This window comes from Elephas maximus, chromosome 27, assembly GCF_024166365.1.
Source record: "Elephas maximus indicus isolate mEleMax1 chromosome 27, mEleMax1 primary haplotype, whole genome shotgun sequence".
In the NCBI taxonomy this organism is placed as follows: domain Eukaryota; kingdom Metazoa; phylum Chordata; class Mammalia; order Proboscidea; family Elephantidae; genus Elephas; species Elephas maximus.
This window is the reverse complement of record NC_064845.1, coordinates 8788916-8813536: the sequence shown is the minus strand read 5'-3', so window position 1 is coordinate 8813536 and position 24621 is coordinate 8788916. Positions and strand designations below refer to the sequence as shown.

General features: G+C 41.4%; 1 protein-coding gene across 1 annotated transcript in view; it reads right to left on the bottom strand.

The window, feature by feature from the left end:
* Window positions 1-24621, bottom strand: part of GADL1 (glutamate decarboxylase like 1) — a 193939-nt gene that overhangs the window by 59429 nt on the left and 109889 nt on the right. Inside the window, exons 13-14 of the mRNA XM_049870892.1 lie at window positions 14799-14850; window positions 3792-3881 (exon numbers count right to left, since the gene is read on the bottom strand). Of these exons, the coding sequence (XP_049726849.1) occupies window positions 3792-3881; window positions 14799-14850 (142 nt within the window). The remainder of the gene's footprint in view (window positions 1-3791; window positions 3882-14798; window positions 14851-24621) is intronic.

Here is a 24621-nt window from a genome sequence, read left to right as displayed (position 1 = left end):
ACAAACATAATGGGACTCCCTAGCTATGCTGATTTGGGTCTGTGCAACATTACTAAAAAAAAAAAAGAAAAACATTACTAAGTCAGTAAAACTCAAATGTCACATTTTTGGTCTCTTTTCTTAACAATGGAGCCCTGGTGGTGCGGTAGTTAAGCGTTCAGCTGCTAACCAAAAGGCTGACAGTTCGAATCCACCAGCCACTCCTTGGAAACCCTATGCGGGAGTTCTACTCTGTCCTGTAGGGTTGCTATGCGTCAGAATAGACTCAATGAAAATGGGTTTGGTTTTTTTGTTTTCCTTAACAATAGAAAAGTGATTTTTAGTTTAGTGAGAAAATTGGCAGTGATATCTTTCACAACTCCCAGGAGTTTCCCCCCATCAATCCCACCAAAAAACATCAGTATTATTCTAAGAGAAAAATGTTCCTAGAGACCTCGCCATTAAATTCTCTGGTTGTCCAGTTCCTCTTTCTTTTTATGGGTTACTTACCATTTGAAATATATTCTTAAACACTTTCATATTTGCATTGTGTGACAAGAATACAAGACAAATCCCAAGGAAGATGTTAACTTCCTGAAATGGGTAATGAAGGGCTTGTCTGGGGAAGGGTACAGATAATACCACCCATTTCTCCCCAGTTTTGCTACCTGTTCTCGGGTTTGATAAGAGGTAGAATATTTATTTATATATTGATAACTTGTAATGTTATAATGTAGAAGGGTTAATGAGCCCTGAATAAACAGAAAATGACAAAGTAAAAAGGAGATGCTTCGAGATGAGGCTGCTGTCTGCCCTTCCCCTCCCAATTAGGCTGTGCCACAAGTTCCCAGCTCCCTGCCCTGGAAGGGAGCCCTGGTGGTGCAGTGGTTAAGATTTTGGCTGTTAACCAAAAGGTCAGCAGTTCAAATTCACCAGTCGCTCCTTGGAAACCCTATGGAGCAGTTCTACTCTGTCCTATAAGGTTGCTATGAGTCAGAATCGACTTGATGGCAATGGGTTGCCATGGGAGACCAAAGCTCCTCACGACGCGCCCCTTGGCTGCTGCTCTTACCTCACTTTCCATCACTACCTCTTATACTCCTGTGTTCTTCGAATCACACTACCCTCTCTTGAGCCTCTTGGTCTGCATGCTATGATTCTTTCCAGAATCTACCTCTTTATCATTTTCACCTGACCGGCATCTATTTCACGCTCAAGATTCAGCTCCAGTGTTTCCTCTTTTCACACATTTGGGTAGAAATCCTTTCTCTCTGCTTTCACTGCAAACAGTACTTAACTCCATCTAGGCACTTACTGGAAACCCTGGTGGTGTCGTGGCTAAGAGCTACAGCGGCTAGCCAAAAGTCTGGCAGTTGGAATCCACCAGGGCTCCTTGGAAACTCTTTGGGGGTGGCTCTAATCTGTCAGATAGGGTTGCTATGAGTCGGAATCACCTTGATGGCAACGGGTTTGGTTTTTTGGTTTTAGGTGCTTACTGGGGCAGTGACAGAATTCTTGCCTTCCATGGAGGAGGCCCGGGTTCGATTCCTGGCCAATGCACCTCATGTGCAGCTACCACCCATCCATCAGTGGAGGCTTGAGGGTTGCTAGGATGCTGAACAGGTTTCAGTAGAGCTTCCAGATTAAGATGGGCTAAGAAGAAAGGGCTGGAGAGCTACTTCCAAAAATCAACCAAAGAAAACCCTATTGATCACAACAGTCCCATCCACAACCAATTGTAGGGATGGTGCAAGCCGGGGCTTTGCACATGAGTTGAGGGCTGACTTGACAGTGGGTAACAACAGCAGGGCACTGACTAGCTGCCTTGTAGTTGTCTCCTCAATCCTTTGTCTCCTCTACCACACTATGAAGGGCCCTGGTGGCACAGTGGATACAGCCTGGGTGCTAACCAGAATATCGGCAGTTCGAATTCACCAGCCACTCCTTGGAAACCCTATGGGGCATTTCCACTCTGTCCTAAGGGCTGCTATGAGTTGGCATTGACTCGACAGCACCTGGTATACTGGTACCACACTGTGAGCATCTGGAGGGTGGGGACCAAATCCTTATAATGTCTGTATCTTTAGGGCATAGCACAGTGAGCACCTGGTCAGTGTTTGTCACTTGCCTGAGTGGGAAACTTTTCCTTTTCTTCCAAAGGGTAGGCAGAAAGGCTATATAACCTATAAAAGCTGTTAAAACTATCACTGATTTCCCCGTTAAGGACAGGGAGAAGTTTCCAGTCAGAATTTTTACTAGTCAGGCTAGGTGGCCATACTTACCTTGAGAGGGAAGATGCAAGTGATAGGGTGGTTGCCTAAGTTTGATGGCACCAACTCGTTGCAACCTGTCACTCTACGTGTCATGGCCACAGAACCATCAAGTTCAATGGAAGCTACTGAGATCAAGTACTGTTAACCCATGGGACTTCATATTTCTTGGAAATCTGGATTAAAGGAAGGATTTTAACTGGCAAGGCCACAAGGGGAGAAGTTCAGACGAGACACAAAAAGACCCTGGAGCCTGGGGCTTCTCCTCACTGTGGACTGTCAGCAGGGGAGGGTTATCCAATAAGCGAGGTAAGTATGGTACTTACCTTGCTTACTCGATCATCTGTAGTGAACAATATAACATGGGTTCCAACTTTAAAGCCTATGTGAAATTGTTCACTACAGATTAGCTTACCTTCCTTACTGGGGCAAGGGCCCCTGTGAAGGATTGTAAATGTAAGAAGAGGCTTTGATTCTGTAGGAAGGTGCTGTGGAGCTGGAAGAGAGACAGGTGTCAGCCATACCTAGGAGCAGGATCTTTGATGTGGTGGAAAAATGGGAAATTGTTCACTACAGATGGTCATGGTGCTTACCTTGCCTATTGGATAATCTGTCCCTGATTGTCAACCTCACCAGCTGTGTGTGGAGACACTTCCAAGCACATAGTGCTCAATCCATCAGTTGAAACACATTGCTGGTATCTCTTTTCTCTTTTATCATGCAAGCCCCTTGGGCATAAGCTTCAGGGCTTTGTTAGGGGGCAAGACAGAAGGTCTCACACTCACGACAGGCATCACGGTTAGATCTTAAAAAATTCTATCAACACGAAGAGTATGGCCCCCGGACATGCTTTTAGCTCAGTAATGAAGTCAATCCGGAGATACACCTTTTAACCTAAGATTAGACAGACCCATAGGACAAAATGAGACTAAAGGGGCACATCAGCCCAGGGGCAAGGACTAGAAGGTAAGAGGGAACAGGAAAGCTGGTAATAGGGAACCCAAAGTCCAGAAGGGAGAGCATTGATGTGTCGTGGGGTTGTTAATCAATGTCATAAAACAATATGTGTACTAACTGTTTAATGAGAAGCTAGTTTGTTCTGTAAACCTTCATCTGAAGTACACTAAAAAAAAAATCCTATCAAGTGAGGTTGTACACACAGTCATGGAGACACACGGCAGAGTTGAAAGAAGTAGCCAGCAATCATACAACTTCAATCTTGCGTCCCATGGCCAGACCATGCTTCCTCATACTTCCAAGTGTGCTGTGTGTGAGAACTTCTACTAAATTCTACCATATCTTGCAAACAGCACAATTATTTCGAATCTGTGTGTGTGTGTCGAGAGCATTAATTTATTCAATGTAAACAACGTTTCCAACTGTTTGGCATTTCATTATTTTCTAATATACCAAAAGCCACCTCTTTAGACCTTCAAGAGGTCCTAGCAAGGCCTGAATAACAGAATTACTTATAGAGTCAATACACAATGGACATTTAATGCACGGCATCCCAAAGAAAAGCACAATTGCCTTATTACTTACCAAATTAAGTTTCGCCCAGAATTCAGGTCCTTCTTGCAACTCTCTGAGGCTCGGTGGAATGTACCAAAAGCAAATGTTGACATATTCAGGCTGAGGATTAAGACAATTCAAAAGTTATTTTGTTAATCTAAGACCTAGCTTAGAATGCAGTTAAGCATACACTTCTTAAACTTTTAACTAGCTTCTCTAAGAGTAATCGTGTGTGTTACTTTGACAACAAATCAGAATCTGATAGAATAGACATTTCTTGTTTGAGGCCACCTGGCATCCCTCTGTCTCAATTCTGAGAACAGCCTACCGGGGCATTTTCTACTTCATCGCATGCATCTAGAGGGTGCTCTTCCTTCCAGGTAAGCGATGGGCACAAGGTCAGGAGAAAAACATAATAAAACTTGGAGCTGACTCAACCCAGCTCTGACCATCAATTAGTGCCTGATACACACATGTCCAGGGATGCCTGGGTTCTCTCCTTTCAAGCCTGAACCTCAAGTGATTCCTTATACCATCATATGGTTCTAACAGTTACTTCTCTGCTTAGGGTAGGCAAAGTTGGCTGCACCTGACAAATGCAAAATCCCAGACTACCTGTGGGCTGACAGTAGCATGACATAGCCGGCCCTCTTATGACTTTTGTCAATATTACTTTGCCAAAAAAAAAAAGGGAGCAGCACCTTGACTCCTGGCTCTCAAACATCAGTAAGGATACTAATCAGCTCAGGGGTTTGTCCAAAATGTGGACTCTCAGTCCCTGTACTCAGAATGCCCAGAGTCTGATTAAAAGTTGATCACAGGTAAGACCAAAAAAAATTGGTATTTTAAGAAGCATCTGAGGTTGATTCTGAAGTTGGTAGCGAATGGTCTATGTTTGAGAAACTCTGATCTAAATTAAGTGACCGCAGCACAAGCATTTTCCTGAATGCTCTGCGTTTTTTCTATCAGGCCTGATTTGGCTAAGCACAGGGTAACGTTCTGGAACAGGTATAGCCCAGCCACTGCCACAAAGACAAAGGCACCTTCTCTACCATGATTTCCTTCCTCACTGGACAAAATCATAGGGAGTCCCACAACAAAGGTGATCACAAGACTTGCACTCAGCAACCAGGTGATTTGGGACATTATGTTGGGGATCCAACAAATTAAACTCACAGAATTGCAATCAGGACAGAATATGGGTGACATCCACCCACTCAGCACCCACCTCATTTGATGCTAAGCACAGAGAGTATTTAAAGGGACTTTCATTGTTCTACCATAATTCGTAGGTAATAACCAACGTTACAATAGTTTTCAATAATCCACCAGAATTATGCTTTGGTGTCAGAATAAACTTTCAAAGTACTTCAGAAAGATGAAATGGCTGTCATTTCATATTTTAAAATGAAGACTAGTACTAGAGTTCTGATTTTAGTGGATTTTAAATCACAAGCGGAAGTCCAGAAACATTCCTAGCTCAACAACGTAAGTTCTTGATCGGATCATTCTCTCACCTTTGAAATTTGCAGCATGCTTATTCGATCTGCCCAAAACAGCGACACATCCTCAAAGTATCACATAGTTCAAAACGGAGTACAATCTAATTCAACTCCATGCTACAGAAAGGTGCCAGGAAAACACTACACTCTTTTACACATCTATGTAGCTTTTCAAATCAAGTAACTATGATTGATCAGAAAGTAGAAGAACAATATAGTAATCATTTGCCCCTGGATGCCAGAAATGGGTGTCTTTATAGCAAAGAGTTTTTCTCCCAGATACCATTTATGTCATTTTCAATTTATTATCTCTCAGCTCCAAACCCACCCTTTCTTGGAACTCTGCAATAATGGAGCTAGACTCTAAATGTCTCCCTTGCCATCTGGTCTAACCTTTAACTGTGTCAGCAGAGGGTGCTGGAGGAACACTGGAGGAGGAAAGGGTATCTTCCTGGTCCAAACAAAAAAAACCAAACCCATTGCCATCAAGTGGACTCCAACTCATAACGACCCTATAGGACAGAGTGGAAGTGCCCCATAATATTTCCAAGGAGCACCTGGTGGATTCAAACTGCTGACCTTTTGGTCAGCAGCCATAGCTCTTAACCACTACGCCACAAGAGCTTCCACTTCCTGATCCAGGTGTGTTCATCTCCTGGGTCTCCTGCAGAAAGCGTGGATCTTTGCAGCAGTGCTGGGTTACCAGCAGCAAGTGATCCCCTGGCAGCTTCCCCCAGCGCTCCCTTCTCAGGTGGCTTCACAGCAGAGGGCCAACAGGTGGGGTACGAGGCTTCAGGAGGTTTCATGAGGGAGTTCCACCAGCTAGACACCTTCCTTGGAAGATTTCTCTGGTCCCCTCCTGTGGGTAGCTTGCAGTGAGTAGCGTGCATGGCACCTCCCTGAGGACAGTCACCTCCAGCACCTGAGGGTGGATTTCCAGCAAGTCCCACCAATGTGACACCTCCGTGAACTTCTCTGCCATGCAGTGAGCCAGAGTTCCACTTTCTCCAAAGAGGGCTGGATCTCTGTCCTGGGGTGGAGGGGGTGGTCTCTTTTTTGGGTGCTCTATTGCAGTTCTGGGGGTGGTGGCTACCACCTATACCTGCTATTCCTGTACTTTTTAGGGATCTCTTTATCTCTGAGGAAGCGATCCTTCGTTACTTCAAACCCCTGTTAAGAATTCCTTATTTTCCCACCTCAAATGACTGTGTGGCTTTTCTCTCCTATGTGGACCCTGGCAGGTGCATCATTAAATTATTTACTCCTTCTCCTTTCGGGCCAACACTGGGCAATATTTTGCACTAGCTTTATCTGCTCTTATAAGCTTCATATGTTATAAGTGAGGACCTAGACCTTTTGGGTAAACTTTTAAATTTACTTCTTTTAGTTAGTTTCTACTCAGATATTTTAGAAGTGACATATCTGTGATCCCTTTTGCCCAAACATCCTCTTCTAGGATGGCACAGCTTCAAGACGGTGATATCTGAAAACTTGTCACACTCTTCTGACACTTCATTTTTTTTTATTGTACTTTAGATGAAGGTTTACAGAACAAACTAGTTTCTCATTAAACAGTTAGTACACATATTGTTTTGTGACATTGGTTGCCAACTCCGTGACATGCTAACACTCTCCCCTTCTCGACCTTGGGTTCCCTGTTACCAGCTTTCCTGACCCTTCCTGCCTTCTCGTCCTTGCCCCTGGGCTGGTGTGCCCCTTTAGTCTCGTTTTGTTTTATGGGCCTGTCTAATCTTTGGCTGGAGGGTGAACCTCAGGAGTGACTTCATTGCCGAGCTATAAGGGTGCCCGGGGGCCATACTCTCGGGGTTTCTCCAGTCTCTATCAGACCAGCAAGTCTGTTTACTTTTTGTTGTTGTTGACATTTCATTTGGTTGGAAGAAAGCTGATGGTTCTGTTTGATGGAATGCCTTCACTGTAGTCATCTGTAAAATGATCTGAATAGTTGAAAAAGCATCCCTTTGACTGTTCACCAAGGACATATTTGAGTTTTTCCTGTCTTTTTGCTGCCGTAGGTTGCATTTTATATAGTGACTTTCTTCAAGAGGCTTCAAAGCACCAATGAGTAATTGCAGAATACAGCCATTCACACTGCCACTTAACTTTAATTCTCTACGTATATGAAAGATGTTCTGACATCTTGGTATCTTAACATATTTACTCTATGTTCCCTAAACACCAGTCCTATGGGAAAGGTATAAAAAAGAATCCAAGTGTCGGAACCAGAGAGATGATACTTAAGGACACAAAACTACCTGTTGCAGCAGAAGCATTGTCATAATATTTAAGAATCCATGAGTAAGTAGTGAAGTGCCATTAAAGAAAGGCTGGATATAGTCTCTCCTGGCTTTCAAATGGAAAATTAATTCTTCTGAGAATTAAAGCAGGTGCTTTGATTTCAGTTCTAGGAAGGATTACTGAGCCAATGATGGGAGACCATTTGGGAAAAAATCAGTCATCGTCAAAAGGTGGTAGCCTGCATTCTGTAAAACTGAGTCATGACAAAAGAAACTCATCTCCGTAGTTTATAGTGTCATCAGATCGGAATAACAGTAATTGAAAATGGTAGTGTTATGCATCTTAATAAGCACAGATGCAGGATCTAGCACACAGATTCAAGCAATCAATCACATAAGAATGGGAAAAAGCTGGCAAGGTTGGTTTTAACTGACTTCGAGTTCATCGGTTTTAAATATTTCATAGGGCTACCGGAAAAGCTCAAAGGCAGCACCAGGTAGTAGGAAAAGCCTGGGTTTTGAAGTTACACGGATGTGAATCTAAATCCTAGCTTCATTAAGTCTTTGTTTGGACAACTGTCAAATTTTCTAAGTCTCAGCTTCCTGTTCTATAAAACTGAGATGATTTTACCTATCTCACGGGTTTTTTTTTTTTTTTTGCTTTTATTTATGAGTAGAAATTATGTATTTCCAATATTTAGTTGCATACATGGCATACAGCAGGTATAAACTTACACCCCATATGTTTAGTGATTATTATTTGGCACTATATTGGTAGGTGCCCAGGTGGCAGAGTGGTTAAGAACTCAGGCTGCCAACCAAAAAGTTGGCAGTTCGAATCTACCAGCTGCTCCTTGGAAACCCTATGGGGCAGTTCTACTCTGTCCTATAGGGTTGCTATGAGTCAGAATTGACTCGACGGCACACAACGACAACAACATATTGGTAGAAAGAGATGTTCTTCTCAAGTGATGATCAACCCAAAACCAAACCCATTGCCACTGAGTTGATTCCAACTCATAGTGACCCTACAGGTCAGAGTAGAACTGAACCATAGGGTTTCTAAGGCTGTAAATCTTTACAGAAGCAGACTGTCACATTTTTCTCCCACAGAGCTGCTGGTGAATTTGAACCTCCAAACTTTCAATTAGCAGTCGAGCACTTTAACCACTGTGCCAGCAGGGCTCCTAAGATTAGCCCCATTAAAAACTATACTAGTTGAGACATATCATTATATAAATTTCTAGGTGTCATATTTGAAGAGAATCAGTAGAAATTACAGTGTGTCCAAAGCAGGGAAATCAAAATGTCCAATTCCACTAGCAGAATTTTCTATGTTCTAGACTTTTTTTTTTTCTAGACTTACGGCCAAGAAAACCCTCTGAAGCTCATTTCTACTTTGTAACACATGGGGTCACCATGAGTTGGAATCAACTCGATGGCAACAGGTTCATTTTTTTTTTTGGCAGGGACAAGGAAATGACTTAAACTATATATTTGCTCTATGGAGCCCTGGTGGCATAGTGGTAAAGCACTCAGCTGCTAACCCAGAGGTTGAACCCACCAGCTGCTCTGCGGGAGAAAGATGGGGCAGTCAGCTTCAGTATAGGTTACAGCCTTGGAAGCCCTATAGGGCAGTTCTACTCTGTCCTATAAGGTAGCTATGAGTCAGCATCCACTCAACGGCAACGGGTTTTTATATTCTTGCTCCAGTGACTCAGAGAGTAGCAGCAAAGCTGGTTACTGACAGTTAAACCGGAATGGAATAAGCATTACAAAAGAAGCAATTTCTCATAATCCAAGAAATATTCCTGGCAAAAGGAAGAGTCCACATGTAGAATCCAGTATGTTCAGGATGGCAAGTACTGGGAATGAATAGAGGACAGGGTGTACTGAAGAGAAGTGAAGCTGGAAATGGAAACAGGAGCCATTTCATAAAGGGCTTCCTCATAAGCCATATATAGAGGCAATATGGAGCCACTGGGGAGTTTCAAAGTAGGGAACAGATTTCACTGGAGAAAAACCACTCTGGCTGCAGTGTGGAGGGTGGGTCGGAAGGGTCCATGACTGAAGGCAGGACACCAGTTAGAAGACAGTGTCAACCTGGGTGATGGGAGCCTGAATAAAGGAAGCGGCTTTGAGGGTAGAGAAGAATAAGCACCCAAAGTATATTCTGGGGAAGGGAAAGGCACATAGTGAATACAATATTAAGATATTTGCTTGGACATAGTTCCAGTGACCAAAAGAAGAATGTAGAACGAAGCTGCACCTCAGCTTGGGAAATCTTGAATTTGGGCATCAACTCAATGGCAACGGGTTTGGTTGGGTTTTATGAGAGTCTAGGCGAAAATTCAAGGACACACCTGTCATGGATTGAATTATGTCCTCCAAAAATATGTGTATCAACTTGGCTAGGCCATGATTCCCAGAATAGTGTGACTGTCCACCATTTTGTCATCTGATGTGATTTTCCTATGTGTTGTAAATCCTACCTCTATGATGTTAATGAGATGGGATAGGCACCAATTATGCTAATGAGGCAGGACTCAATCTGCAGGATTGAATTGTGTCTTGAGCCAATCTCTTTTGAGATATAAAAGAGAGAAGGGAGCAGAGAGACAGGGGGACCTCATACCACAAAGAAAGCAGCATTGGGAGCAGAGTGTGTCCTTCAGGCCCAGGGTTCCTGCACGGAGAAGCTCCTAGTCCAGGGGAAGATTGATGAGAAGAACCTTCCTCCAGAGCCTTCCCCTGGAGCTGATGCCCTGAATTTGGACTTCTAGCCTACTAGCCTACTAGACTGTGAGAAAATAAGTTTCTCTTTGTTAAAGCCATCCACTTTTGTTATTTCTGTTATAGCAGCACTAGATGACTAAGAGACACCTGTATACAAAGGACTAGAGTTTAGGAGACAAGTCAAGGATGGAAATATACATTTAGACTATTGATAGTAAAGCTCTAGATATGGATAAAACATTTCAGGGAGAGTATATGGACAGAATAAAGAGCCAAAAATAGAAGAGGAGTGGAGAAGAACATTTAAAGGGATATCAGGATAACAAGCCCTTCACACAGAGACTGAGAAAAAAAAAGTCAAATAGCTAGGCAAAAAAACAGAAGAGAAAGTCAAAGAAAACAAGACAGGAGAAAGTTTCAAGAGTGAGGGAGTGGATAACAGTAGTTTCAAGAATGAGGGAGTGGATTGCTGCAGAAATCCAACAAGATGAAGATTAAAGAATGTGTACTGGAGTTAGCAATTTAGAAGGTTGTTGTAATCTAGTACAACTACATAATAACTATGGGTGATAAATTGCAATGTACTTGACACATATTAATAGTAAGGTTCAATAGCTATTAGCATATGAATAATTAGAACTACCTAGAAGAGAAATGAACTAGTGAATTAACTGGCACAGGAAGTATTCAGCAGAAGCTGATCTCCTACGATGAGTGCTGTAAAAAGAAATTTCCTACACTGGCAGGAAGTTTGACTAGATGCCCTTGAAGATCCTTTAAAACTCTAAAAGTCTATGAAGCTAAGTAACTCTTTCTAATGTAGAATTCAGGAAAGGAAAAACAAAAACGTTGAATAATTAGGACTCCCTCAAGAGATCAAAACAAAACATGTGAATGATACACCTCTAGGAAAACATCTGTTAGATCTTAGATCCAACACAGAAAAATAGAGATATGGTTTTCAGGGGTCTATGAATAATGTAGAACTCATTTGAAATGATAGCTTTCAATCACCTTCAAGAAGATATGCATTATCTTTGCTCCTTTCAGGAAAACATATTCAAGGACTGGGTACTCGGTTTTGTTGTGTTCATTTACTATTTTCAACGTTCCACTTAACACTCTCGCTGCTCTCTGCTGAACAGTCACATATATGTATGTAATTAGCAACTTTGGTTTTTTCTAAACTGAAAATCTTGCCATTTCACAGGCCTGGAATCCAACTGAATCTTGGTATCTCCTCTCTTAAGTATCATTAGTTTATATTTAATGAATCCAAAGGTGTTTTTTAGCAAGAAGAGACTAATCAACTTGACACTTATCATACATGAAATTCAAGGACTTATTCTACTTTATTTCTTCAAAAAAGAATACAGAGAAAAGAGGCCAACGCAGACCACACACACAACACATTAAAAATAGGAATTCTCGAGTACCATTTAGGAAGCTGCTCTTGAGCCAGCTAGCTCCAATACGTAAAATATTTATGGGTGGAGGAATAATGATTAAAACACACCTTTTGTTGGAGCCCTGGTGGCGTAGTGGTTAAGAGCTCATCTGCTAACCAAAAGGCTGGCAGTTAGAATCCACCAGCCGCTCCTTGAAAACCCTATAGGGCAGTTCTACCCTGTCCTGTAGGGTGGCTATGAGTCGGAATCGACTCGATGGCAACGGGTTACCTTTCATTACAAGTATGTGAATGTTTGAAATTCCCTAAAGGTGATGGTTTGTCATACCGTGGTGGCTTGCGTGTTCCTCTGATGCTGGAATTTATGCCACCAATATTTCAAGTATACGCGTTATCTTTGCTCACCCATAGTGGACAGGTTTCAGTGGGGAGCTTCTAAACTAAGACAGTCTAGGAAGAAAGGCCTGACAATCTACTGAAAATTAGCCAATGAACAATCTATGGGTCACAACAGAATACTGTCTGATATAGTGCTGGAAGATTAGCCTCTGGTTGGACGACATTTAATGTACACAGTGGCTATAACAATGGACAAGAGCATACCAACGACTGTGAAGGTGGAGCAGGATTGGGCAATGTGTTGTTCATTGATCAGAGCTGACCTAATGGCAGCTAGCAGCAACAACAACAATGATGGTAAGAAGTTCCTCTCTCACTTTTTTTAAACCTTTAAGTGTAGGAAGATATGAATAACTTTTTAATCAGCTCACAAGGTAGACTTTCTCTCCGCTGTATCAGAAGGTTGTACCTTTGCAAGGTTTACAGAATTTTCTATGGCTTCCATAGCCAGAGAAAGTAAAGAAGGCAACTCAAACACAAGGCAATCACGTATCTGTTGTTACACCTTGACATGCTTAAGTATGCAGCTCTGAAGATGCCTAGACATTTTCCTCCAGTCCTAATGCCATTATCGACTCTAACAAAATTACTGACAATACCCAGATCGTAACTGATTCCCCAACTATTTCAAAATTACTCTTTACAGACAGTTTGTTCAAATTAGAATCCCAACAAGGCCCATATGTTGCATTTAGTTGTTGGCCTCTTCAGTCTCTTTGAACCTACAGGGTTAATCACTTGCACCTTTTTCTTCACCTGTTGAAGAAACCAGGTCAGCCTCTTGTAGAATGCCCATATTCTGAATTTGTCTCCTTGTTTCTTTGTGGTGTGACCAGGAAGCCATTTAAATATGGATTCTTCTGCTTTCTTTGCATGTTGTTTATGCCCCTAGTTTTCACACACTTAGGAATCTTAGAACCTTCTAATCTGCTGCTTCGTGTTTAGATAGTGTTGGAAAGCCACAGTCAGGACTCTCTGGAGCAGTGTTCCACAAACTTGCCTGAGGACCGTCACCATCACCTGGACTACTGCGACAGTCTCCCAATCTGTCTCACTTATTCTTTCCTTGTTCCCCACTTCAAATGCCACCCCCTCACTTTCCTCTCTTCTTAGGACACCCAACATGACCTTTCAAAATGGAAGTCAGACTCCTGTCTGCTTAAAAGTTCTCAAGTGACTACATTTGGAGTAAACGCCAAAGACCTTATGGTGACCAATCTGACTTCACATGATCTGGTCACTGCCCACCTCTCCGACCCTGGCTTCACATGCCTTCTTTTGGTTCCTTAAACCCATAAAACTCTTCGCAGCTTTAAACCTTCACAGCTGATTATTGATTCTACCTAGGATGTCTTTCCTTGAAACATTTGCATGGCTTGTTTTTTGTCATTTTTCAGGTCTCAGCTCATTGATAACCTCAGAAAGCCCTACCTAGCTAGACCACTCAAACTAAACAAGCCATTCCCCACCTGAACTCTCAGCCCCTCACCTCCCATTCTGGCATTTCACTCTATTTATTTCCAATATGAAGTTTCTGAGTGGTACAAATGGTTATTAGCACGCTCAGTTGCTAACCAAAAGGTTGGTGGTTCAAGTCCACCCAAAAGCAACCTGGAAGAAAACCTGGTGATCTACTTCTGAAAGATTAGCCACTGAAAATCCTATGGAGCATAGTTCTACTCTGGCACACACGGGGTTGCCATGAGTTGAAACAGACTCAAAGACAACTGGTTATTTCCATGGCAGTACTTGTTACATCTCTAATTTTCTAATTATTCATTTGTATACTAGGTTATCTCTCACGAATCTGTTGGTTTTTTTTTTTTTTTTTTTTTGTCTTCACAAGACTTTTCACTATCTTAAGTATCCTATGTATTCACCTGCTTGCTTATTGCCTGTCCTTTTCCATTTGAACATAAGCACCACGAGAGCAGGGACCTTTCCTGTCTTTTATCTGCAGTTACCAAGAACCGTGCCTGGCAATTACATCATAATTGCTCAGCAAATCTTGCCGAATAAGTGAATACCAAGAATCAGTTAGATAGCTTCTATACAGTACAGCTTCCTAGGCTGTGATCTCTGGGTGGTTTTCACATTAGGGCAGAAGCTGCTCTAATGTGTATGCTATAAAAAGAACTAAGGTAACCCATTTCATATTACTTAAAAATCAGACCTAAACAATATCCTTCATATTTTAGCCATATGTTTTAAGGGGGGAAAAACACAACATTCTGCACCTGTTCGACCACCTTCTTTCTTATATATGGCAAAGAATCCAATAACATCAACAACAGAATGACTTATTTTCCCACTGCTCCAAAGCTAACATGCTCTCATTCTTTTATAAGAAGAGAAAACCTTATCTATTATTGTACATTCACATAATTCATCTTTCACATGCGGGCACCACTAGAGCACAGCTGAATATCTGCAGTACAATCAGTATGCAATTTACATATCAAGGTAGTGAGTGTCATTTATTCAGTATTATCCATGGTAATTACTGCTGAGCATTTTAGTTTTCAATACTTAATGACAAGTATGTTCTCTGTGAATCCAACAAAGGGAATGCTCAGTAATAGAGTAAATTAACATAAAAAAATGGACTCTATGAATTAAGCTAATGGCTTGTTTCTAAGTCTGCAACCCAAAAACCAATGAAATATAACAGGTAAGAAAAGTGCCAACTCATCACTGTTCCTGACAAAATCGTAAGCACCATTCCCCAATCACTTACCTCCATCAGTAACTTGAATCCATCTCTCTTCTTGATCTCTTCCACGAGGTATCTAAAATTAAAAGTCACAATAACATTTTTAATATACAATCTAAAAATACAACAAACTTGACTGACATGCGACAAAACTCTTATTTCTGATACAGAGACAAGACTTAGAAATAAAAAGCTATAAGTAAAGGTACAAGTGAAGACAAAGCTACGGGTTTAGACAGAGATGTTCCAGAACCTAGTGCTATTCCCTGAGGTCTGAGAAAAAAGATGATTTACGTCTCACATATTAGCACCAGCCTTTAACCCCAGTGTAAAAACCCATGTAAAGCAGATTAGACGTACATCTTTAAGCAAACAAGTTTTACATTCATATCCTAGATGGAGATTTAGCATAGACACCTGAATCGCCTAGAAGCCTTGGAGGAACAGAGTATTTTTTTGTGTGTGTGTATAATCCTGCTTGTAAGTTCATTCAAGATCAAGGAACATCAACGCCATCTTTTGCCAAGACCAGGACTGAGGGAAGAATGACTGATTATTTATTTTGTTAAAAGTAAGTGGGTTGTAGCCATGAAAACGCTGGTGGCTCAGTGGCTAAGAGCTACGGCTGCTAACAAAAAGGTTCGTAGTTCGAATCCACCAGGTGCTCCTTGGAAACCATATGGGGCAGTTCTACTCTGTCCTGTAGGGTCGCTATGAGTTGGAATCAACTCGACAGTAATGGGATTTATTTTAGCCATTCGGAGAATGTCTATGAAGACATCCACAATCTCAAGGGAAAGAGAATTATCATGCCATAAGCAAAGGACACAGATCCACGAGATATGGAACAGGACTGAGAAAAGATGAAAATGACATTGACCCCTCTTCCCTGGGCTGGCATTTTGTCCACATCAAAATGGAAAAATATGACATGCTTGGCCTTGAAGACCAGTGATTTGATCATGAGCTTTAAAAAGCTTAGAGAGCTTGAAACACAATCGTATTTTAAATTTGGGGGTCAAATCTAAAGAAACGGTCAGAGGTGCTGACAAAAATGTACTTGCCAGGGTATTTAATGTGATTTTATATGTAATAGCAAAAAAAAAAAAAAGTGAGAGAGCAAGAGAGAGAGGAAGAGGAAGAAGGAAAGAGAGAGGGAGAAGGGAAAGGAGGAGGAGAAGAGAAAGGTGCAAACATCACCTCCAACAGCAAGGACTGGCTTTGAAAATTATGATCCAGCCACGTGACCTTAGGTACCACCATATGGAAAGTGATGCTGTCACTAATTTATATACATTCAATTAATATTTAAGGACACACCAAAAAATGCACCTCCTGGGCCTCAGTAACTTTCTCTGTCAAACTGGGATAACACAATCTGCTTTTCCAATCTCAACAGCTGGTTGTAAAAAAATTAAATTAAACAAAAAAATTTGTAAATTATAAAACACTGTGGAAATGGGCCTTGGTGGCCAAGTGGTTAAAAAGCTTAGCTGTGAACCAAAAGGTCACCACTTTGAATCCAGCAGCTACTCCTCGGAAACCCGATTGGGCAGTTCTACTCCGTCCTATTGAGTCACTATAAGTCAGAATCAACTTGACAGCAATGGGTTTTTTGGGTGGAAATGGGGGGGGGTGTTATCATCTTATATTAATCTGCTAAAGAACATTCTAGAATATGGCTATGAAACACACCAATTTACAAGACACAGTTCTTTTTTTCTAAACTTATTTATATAGCTTTTCACATAAGGTTAAATAGTAGTATTAGCACATAAATTGCATCAACTTTGAAATATGTAAATTTTTTTTTTTAATTCTACCAGTATTAGCTAAATGATACAGATTCTATTTTGAGAAATAACGTTGTGTGACCACATACACACAGTGACTCACAAAACATTTGAGGTTCCACATACTCCTTCCCCTGAAAATTTTTTCAGGAGATGTTATGTAGTTCTAAAGCTTTTGAACCTTTAGCACACTCAGAGACGCCACCTAACTTTCAAAAAAAGCACTTTCAATGGCCAAAAAACATAAGGAATGAAGATAAAGATTACTGGTATGTACTCAAAAAATTCAAACAATAATTCCAAACCATGTTGCCCACATCATATTGGAACAAAATTTTAGAGACAACATCCAGTGCTAGTGACAATGAGGGGAAAAGCTTCTATGAATGACTTTTTAAAAGACTAGTACCCCTGTGAGGAGCCCTGGTGGCACAGAGGTCAAAGCACTTGACCGCTGAAAGAAAGATCAATGGTTTGAAACCACCAGGAGCTCTGCAGGAGAAAGATGTGGCAGTTTGCTTCTGTAAAGATTTACAGCCTTGGCTCCACAGACACATCCAAACTCCCTGAGGGACCGAATTACTGGGCTGAGGGCTGTGGGAACTATGGCCTCAGGGAATATCTAGCTCAGTTGGCATAACATAGTTTATAAAGAAAATGTTCTACTTTCTAGTTTAATCTGAGGTCTTAAAATCTAGTGAGTGCCCACCTAAGATACTCCACTGGTCTCACCTCATCTGGAGCAAGGGAGAATGTAGAAAACCAAAGACACAAGAGAAATATTAGTCCAAAACACTAATGGGCCACAACTACCACAGCCTCCGCCAGACTGAGTCCAACACAACTAGATGGTGCTCAGCTACTACCACTGACTGCTCTGACAGGGATCACAATAGAGGGTCCCGGACAGAGCTGGAAAAAATGCATAACGAAATTCTAACTGAAAAAACAAAACAGATTTACTGGTCTGACAGAGACTGGAGAAACCCCAAGAGTATGGCCCCCAGATAATGTTTTAGCTCAGTAGTGAAGTAACTCCTGAGGTTCACCCTTCAGCCAAAGATTAGACAGGGCCATAAAGCAAAACAAGACTAAATGGGCACCCTAGCCCAGGGGCAAGGACAAGAACGCAAAAGAGGACAGGAAAGCTGGTAATAGAGAACCCAAGGTCGAGAAGGGGAGAGTGTTGATTGTGGGGTTGGCACCCAAAGTCAGAAAACAAGATGTGTATTAATCGTTTAGTGAGAAACTAGCTTGCTCTGTAAACCTTCATCTAAAGTACAATTTAAAAAATACAAAAAAATTAAAAAATTTACAGCCTTGGAAAACCTATGGGGTGGCTGAGTCAGATTTGACTCTATGGCAGTGGGTTTGGTTTTGGGAATACCCCTATCTTCTGATCCAGCAATGCATTTTTGATTGTTGGTCTACCAGAAAAAAAAGGAAAAAAAAAAAATTACCAGGAATAATGACAGATTGACAGATAGACAGACAGACAGACATAGATATTATACACAGATATATACACATACATACACAAATATGTTGTTGTATCTATGTTTATATGTTTGTGTGTATAACAAAGTAACTAGAAATAATATTAATATCCAGAAATGGGCAAATGGTAAAATAAAAGTATTACAGCAATACAATATAACATGATGCAGCTATTAAAAAGAATGTATCTACCTCTATTAAACTCTACGGATACTCATGATGTATTATTAAGAGATAAAAGGAAAGTACTAATTTGGATAATATAATTCCACTTTTTAGGAAATGTAAACAAAGAAAACAAAATTAATCCGTATCCACGTGTCTATATGAGCACAGAATACAATACAGAAGAATACACAGTAAATCAACATTTACCTCATGGACTGAGAAATGGGATGCAATGGGGGACAGAGGTTGTCAACTGTCTTTTTATATTCCTTTGCAAAGTTTCATAGGTGTGGCTACTTGTGTAATGTTTGAAAAGAAAACTTAATAATAGAAAAAAATGTAAACCCCCAAACAAAGCAAGTAGACATACGCAGTCTCTACCTGTATAGGGCAAGTTTGGTGAACCATACTCTTCTCCCTTCCCCAGGCACTAACGGACAGGCAACTTGTTCACTCAAAAGCAGATGCCATGGGTTGCTCCCTAGGAGGCCGATGCTATTCCCTGAGGTAGCTCCACCCCACTCTGAGCCAATCTGTCAGCTCAGCGAGAACCGTTGACGGGGTCCGGTTTTGCATCTCCAGAAATCCTGGGGATGACTCCAGGTTAAAGAGTCTAGTTATGCACCTTTGGGACCCCAGACAAATTCCTTAGCCTACCTGAGCCTGCCTCAGTTTCCTCAGGTTATAAAGGAGATGTGGAACTAGATTGGTAAGGTCCTTCCCTGTCTAATGGAGTATGACGGTACGAAACTTCACGTGCACCACCTATAGTCTCAATTTAAAATACTTATGTCCAGCTGACTCAGGTTGCACCTGGAGGAAAGGCATTCTAAAACAGCTGAATTATTTTAGTTAAAACTCTGCTTTTTGGAACCATATGGGCCCTGGCTGTATGTTGGGGGTCAGTGTCCCCACTGAAGTCGCTCTTGGAGCCCATAAAGCCCAGTGTAACCTTCCAACTAAGCTGAAGGTGGAAATGATTTGGGAGAAGAGAGGACGTTTCTATTATAAAAACACAAAAAGCTCCCACCAGAGTTCCCGAACTATGCTCTGTAGGATACCATACTAATAGGTTTCCCACATAAAAGAGTCCACTGTCAAATAAGTTTGAACAATGCTGAACCTACCAATTAGATTGTTTTTATCTACAATTAAAAATATACTTGGCTTAAGTTATAAGGACATTTATTGGGATGATTAGATGGGTCAATAATGTCATCAAGAACTAGGTATTTTCTATCACTTCAGTTTGCCATGCTCAGAAGGTGAGGTCTCCTGCCATGTTCACAAGATGGCTGCCACAGCGCCATATATCACATCCTTATACAATACTGTCCCCCCCCCCCCCCAAAAAAAAAAACGAACGCGGCTGGAGCAAACACAGCTTCTCCTCACGCATGCAATTCTATCTAGGAAAGAATATTTTTCTCTGACGTCTTCAGAGTTCTCTCTGTATCTTATCGACTTAAACTGAGTCACCTGCCCAGCCCTAAACCAATTATTGGCAAAAGAGATTTGCTTAGACCAATGTTCCCAGCTGGGAACACAATGAACATTGTTGCCTAAACGAAATCGAGGCTCTCTCGGTAAGGAAGAAAGGAGAGCAGTTGATGGTGGGCAATCAATAGTGTCTGCATACAGTTAAAGCAAAGTTAAAAAGGTGTCTATAGTGCAGGCTTCTCAAGGTCTTTAATGTGCAAATAGGTACTGTGAACATCCAAGAAAGGAATATCATAGGTAGCATTTCCCAAGCACATCTGACCATGAAGTAATTTTTTAAAGAACATGTATTAATAACTTCCAGAAGTCTAGTGTCCCACAGAGCACAGTTTCGGAAATGCCAGCTTAGGAGTGCTTATTCTACGGGTTACTTTAACAAATGGTGAGATGAAATGAGCTGCTGGTGGCAAATCTAGAATATTATTTGTGTCACTTCAGCCTACAGTCAGAAAAATGAGTTACTCCTCACAGTTTTTCTTTTTAACATATGGAGGCATTTTAAAGATGCAGTAGAATTAAAAAATTATCCTTACGTAGCTCAAACCAGAAAAAAGGATGTGCATCCAGGTTGGGGACATAATGCAGGAACCATAAACCACTAAGACCAAAACGATCTAGGTAAACCAAAACACCAAACCTGTTGTCACCGAGTGAATTCTGACTCATAGCAACCCTACAGGACAGAGTAGGACTGCCCCCCAGGTTTCCGAGGAGTGGCTGGTGGATATGAACTGTTGATGTTTTGGTTAACAGCCGAGCTCTTAACCACCGTGCCATCAGGGCTCCTAAAGCAATGATAGCTTCTGGTCAGCAAAAAAGAGAAGAGAAAAAAAAAAAAATGCACACTGGCAAGTGTTTTTCCAAATTCTACTGGCTGAGACTTACGACATGAAGATGCTGGCTTGATTTTGAAGCATGTATGAATTATCATCTTGCCCCAGAACACTTCCCCTTCCTTTGTTTACAAATATGCTTCCAATGTTAGGGGCCCACAATTTTCTGATTCATCATACGAGTCCATTTAATTTTTCTAGATTCCACTTGTTCTTTTGCGAGACATTCTTTCCTCTCTGGAAATAACCTTTCAAATCCCTTTCTTAATCCACCAGTCACTTAGAGTCTCCATGAACCACTGAACCAAGTCCTTCCCCCAGTCTCATGTCACTTGAGAGTGCTTCTGACGCATGAGGCCTCTCGGAACTTCCGAGATTGGTTTCATCTTCTGTCTGTCTACTCTGCATGGATCCGAGCGGGTCATGTGGCTTGTGTGATTCAGCACAGTCACCTACATGCTACCCTCTACTGCAACTGTGATTTTTAAAAAATTAACAATTTGAAAAAAAGAAAACGTTGGCCCTTCTATAGTCTCCTAGGCTCTCTCCTGGTCACCCAGAGGAAAACATGAACACAAAAGGGCCATTGTGTAATGGCTCATCTTTTCCACCCTGATCACAATTAATCCCTTAGTATCCATGCAAGTCTGTGAAATGAATTCCATCTGAGAGATGGCAGAGATTGCGCGTCAAGGGAATAAATAAATGATACACTGGAGACTACACAAAGGAGCAGAATGGGAGTTCCTGAACTGTTTGTTGTTGTTGAAAGACTTTTGCACAGGACTCTTCCAGACCCACTTTAAAAATTACCCCTTAGCAAACATCCATTTAACGTGAGTGTGGAGACAAAAGCTACCCTCCGCAACGGGAAGCCTTGGTTTTGTAAAACATTTTTGACTTTCCTAGGCAGATGTCAGAGACCCACGGTCATCTGCCTGAGGTGGAAGTCTTAAACCGCAGCCCTCTGGGTTTCAATTATGTTTAATAACCACATGTTGCTTTAGGCTCCTGACATTCTTGACTTCAAAGAATCAAAAGAGAAAGCAAGTCTTTCATCATGAATATGTCTTGAGGGGAAAATCCCTTCCTCGACTGGAATGACAAGGGTCAAATGAAAATTAGGAAAATCTTAGAGATCTTCTAGGCATTAATTTTTCCCTCCTTGCTGGATTTCTGACAACCCATAAAACAGGACATTCATCCCCTTAAAAGTGTCTTCTCCAATTTCCCAAGGGAGGAGGAAGCGCCCTATCTGATCAGAGTGATGGTAATCCATTGGTCCATCAAAATCTGGTCCTTAAATCTTAATACACAAATTTCAAAATTAAGTTCCATTTAGGTTCATCAACAGGGAAACATTACTTCTATGGAATCAATACAGTCCTTCCTGTGATATGTCATGGGGGAGATGGGGGAATTCCACAGTTTTTCTAGTATCTAAAAGACCTGGGAAGGAGCCCTGGTGGTGCAGTGGTTAAGCTCTCACCTGCTAATCCACCAGCTGGAACCCACCAGCCGCTCTGAGGGAAAAAGATGTGGCAATCTGTTTCGGTAAAGATTCACAGCCTTGGAAGCCCTATGGGGCAATTCTGTCCTATAGGGTCGCTAGGAGTCAGAATCAACTCGATGGCAATGGGTCAATGGGTTTAAGGGACCTGGATCTGAAACTGAAACTCGCTGTTGTTCAGTCTGTTCTGACTCCTAGCAACCCTATAGGGCAGAGTAGAACTGCCCCATAGGATTTCCAAGGAGCAGCTGGTGAATTCGAATGCCCACCTTTTTGGTTAGCAGCCAAGCTCTTAACCACTGTGCCACCAGGGTTCCCTTCATTTTAACTACATTAAAACAAAAACCCAAACCTGTTGCTGTCAAGTCAATTCCGACTGATAGCAACTCTAAAGGACAGAGTAGAGCTGCCCTGTAGGGTTTCCAAGGAGCAGCTGATGGGTTTGAACTGTTCACCTTTCGGGTTATCTATATTAGGTTTCCAATAATTATGTGTACCCCAAATAATAACACAATCAGCATGAGCAGCTTTATTCTGCTACAAAGTTACCATCTACTGAAGGAAATTACACTTCTTGGAAACAAAACCATGTCACTCTGACTTAGAAATTATGCCAAGTGGAGCCTACTTACCATGGATGAGAATCATTTTTATTAGGTAAACTCTGAAGGAAGTGTCCATGGGTCAGTGGGCTTGATGGGAAATGATGTTTTAACTCTCACCAGTCAGTGGTTTGAACTGCTTATGTTGGTTGGTTCATGTCATCAGCAGTACCCCGGAGCCAGCTCACACAGGCTACTGAGAGCCGAGCGTTCACTATTTAGGGAGCTTTCAAACCATAACTATTGCAGCTCATAATTTGCCCTGATGGGAGTATTTACACCATGGAAATTGGCAGACACAACAAGCTGGGGCTTTTTTTTTTTTTTTCCTTCCTCCCTAGAGCCAGTTTACCAGCACACCACTCTCCATACACTCAAGTAAACAGATTAGAAACCCAGAATGTTCCATTTTGCCTAAAGAGCAGAACTCTAAACCAATAAGTCAATTTGAAAAGAAATAACGTCACAAAAATAAAGCCCTTCTGCTGTGAATTGACTACAATTTTTAATCCTAGAGGCACTCTCTCCAAGTTTATAATTTCCCATTCATTCCAAGTGACATACTGATAAAGGGTTAACCAAATCACAGGCCAACTTGTTTGTCAGAATCGGAAAACCTTAAAACAATAGGAAACTACATCAAAGGAGCGGGACAGAGTGCTCTCACCCGTTCAATGGACAGTGGACTGGATGTGCGTACAAAAACTCCATAGCAATTGATCCCAGGAAGCAGGAGAAAGATGAGGCAATCTGCTTCAGTAAAGATTTATGGCCTTGGAAACCCCATGGGGGCAGTTCTACTCTGTCCTATAGGGTCACTATGAGTCAGAATTGACTCTATGGTAGGGGGTTTAATGAGTCAGTCATTAATGCCCTCAGGTAACATGGTGGCCACAAAATCTAATTGGTTCCATGGACTGTGGACAAACGTACCAAAACTAAGTAACCATTTACCCCAGGAAGTGAGTTAAAGACCTACCCAATAGCACAAGTAGCCCACATAACAAATAAAAAAACAACCATCATATGGCAGACCTGGGGTCTCTGAGACAAAAGACCACAGTGTTAGGACAAAAAAAAAAAAAAAACAAGAAAAGGTCACTCAATCATGATCTTAGTTGTCTTTAAGCAATCATAGTCCGTAAGTAATTTACTCGTAATGAATCAGCACCTGTCAAAAGTGTGTAAAAAGCACTTCTAGACTGTACTTCTTGAATTCTGGTCTGTTTATAGCCTGAGTGCTGGCAGCCAATTTCACATTTTGTTTTCTGATACGTCACAATAAAAAATCTCTTTGCTGCAGAAGGCTTTGTAAAAGTTGTTTCTCTACAACAATACTTCAAAGGACTCTGCTCTTTGGCTTGGCACCGGGTGTGGAAGAACAGGACGACTTTGCCCCACCCCTACCCCCAGGAATAGAGTGTGGGGTATCATGTAGAAATTTAAGGCAGTAAAATTATTTTGAGGAACAGCAGAAAATAGGAGGGATTATTTTTCAAATATTTAAATCTAGGTCGCCGAGTCTGTAGCAATGCTCACTGAAATGCTAATTCAATTCAATTGAACTTGACAAACATGTACAAACAATAAGTGTTTGGTGAATTGAATTGAAATGTTAACATTTATCCTCCTGTGATATTTCTCTGCAAAAATTAGAAAGTATCCTTAGACTATAAACTAAATCCCACCCTGAGATGCATGTTAAGTTTAAAATAAACACCATCATCAAATATTTATATCTAGCCTTATTTCAAGACAGCCGTCACTGAATTACTTAGCAGCTTAGACAATGAAATAATGCAGAGATTCTACCATGTCGGAATGGCACGTGAAAAGGCAAAAAAGGGAACACAGCTTCCTGGACTGTTATTTTAACTTAATGGACAGCTATGAATATTTATGGCAGATGGCTTCATTTGCTCACTACAGGATAATTATCACCCT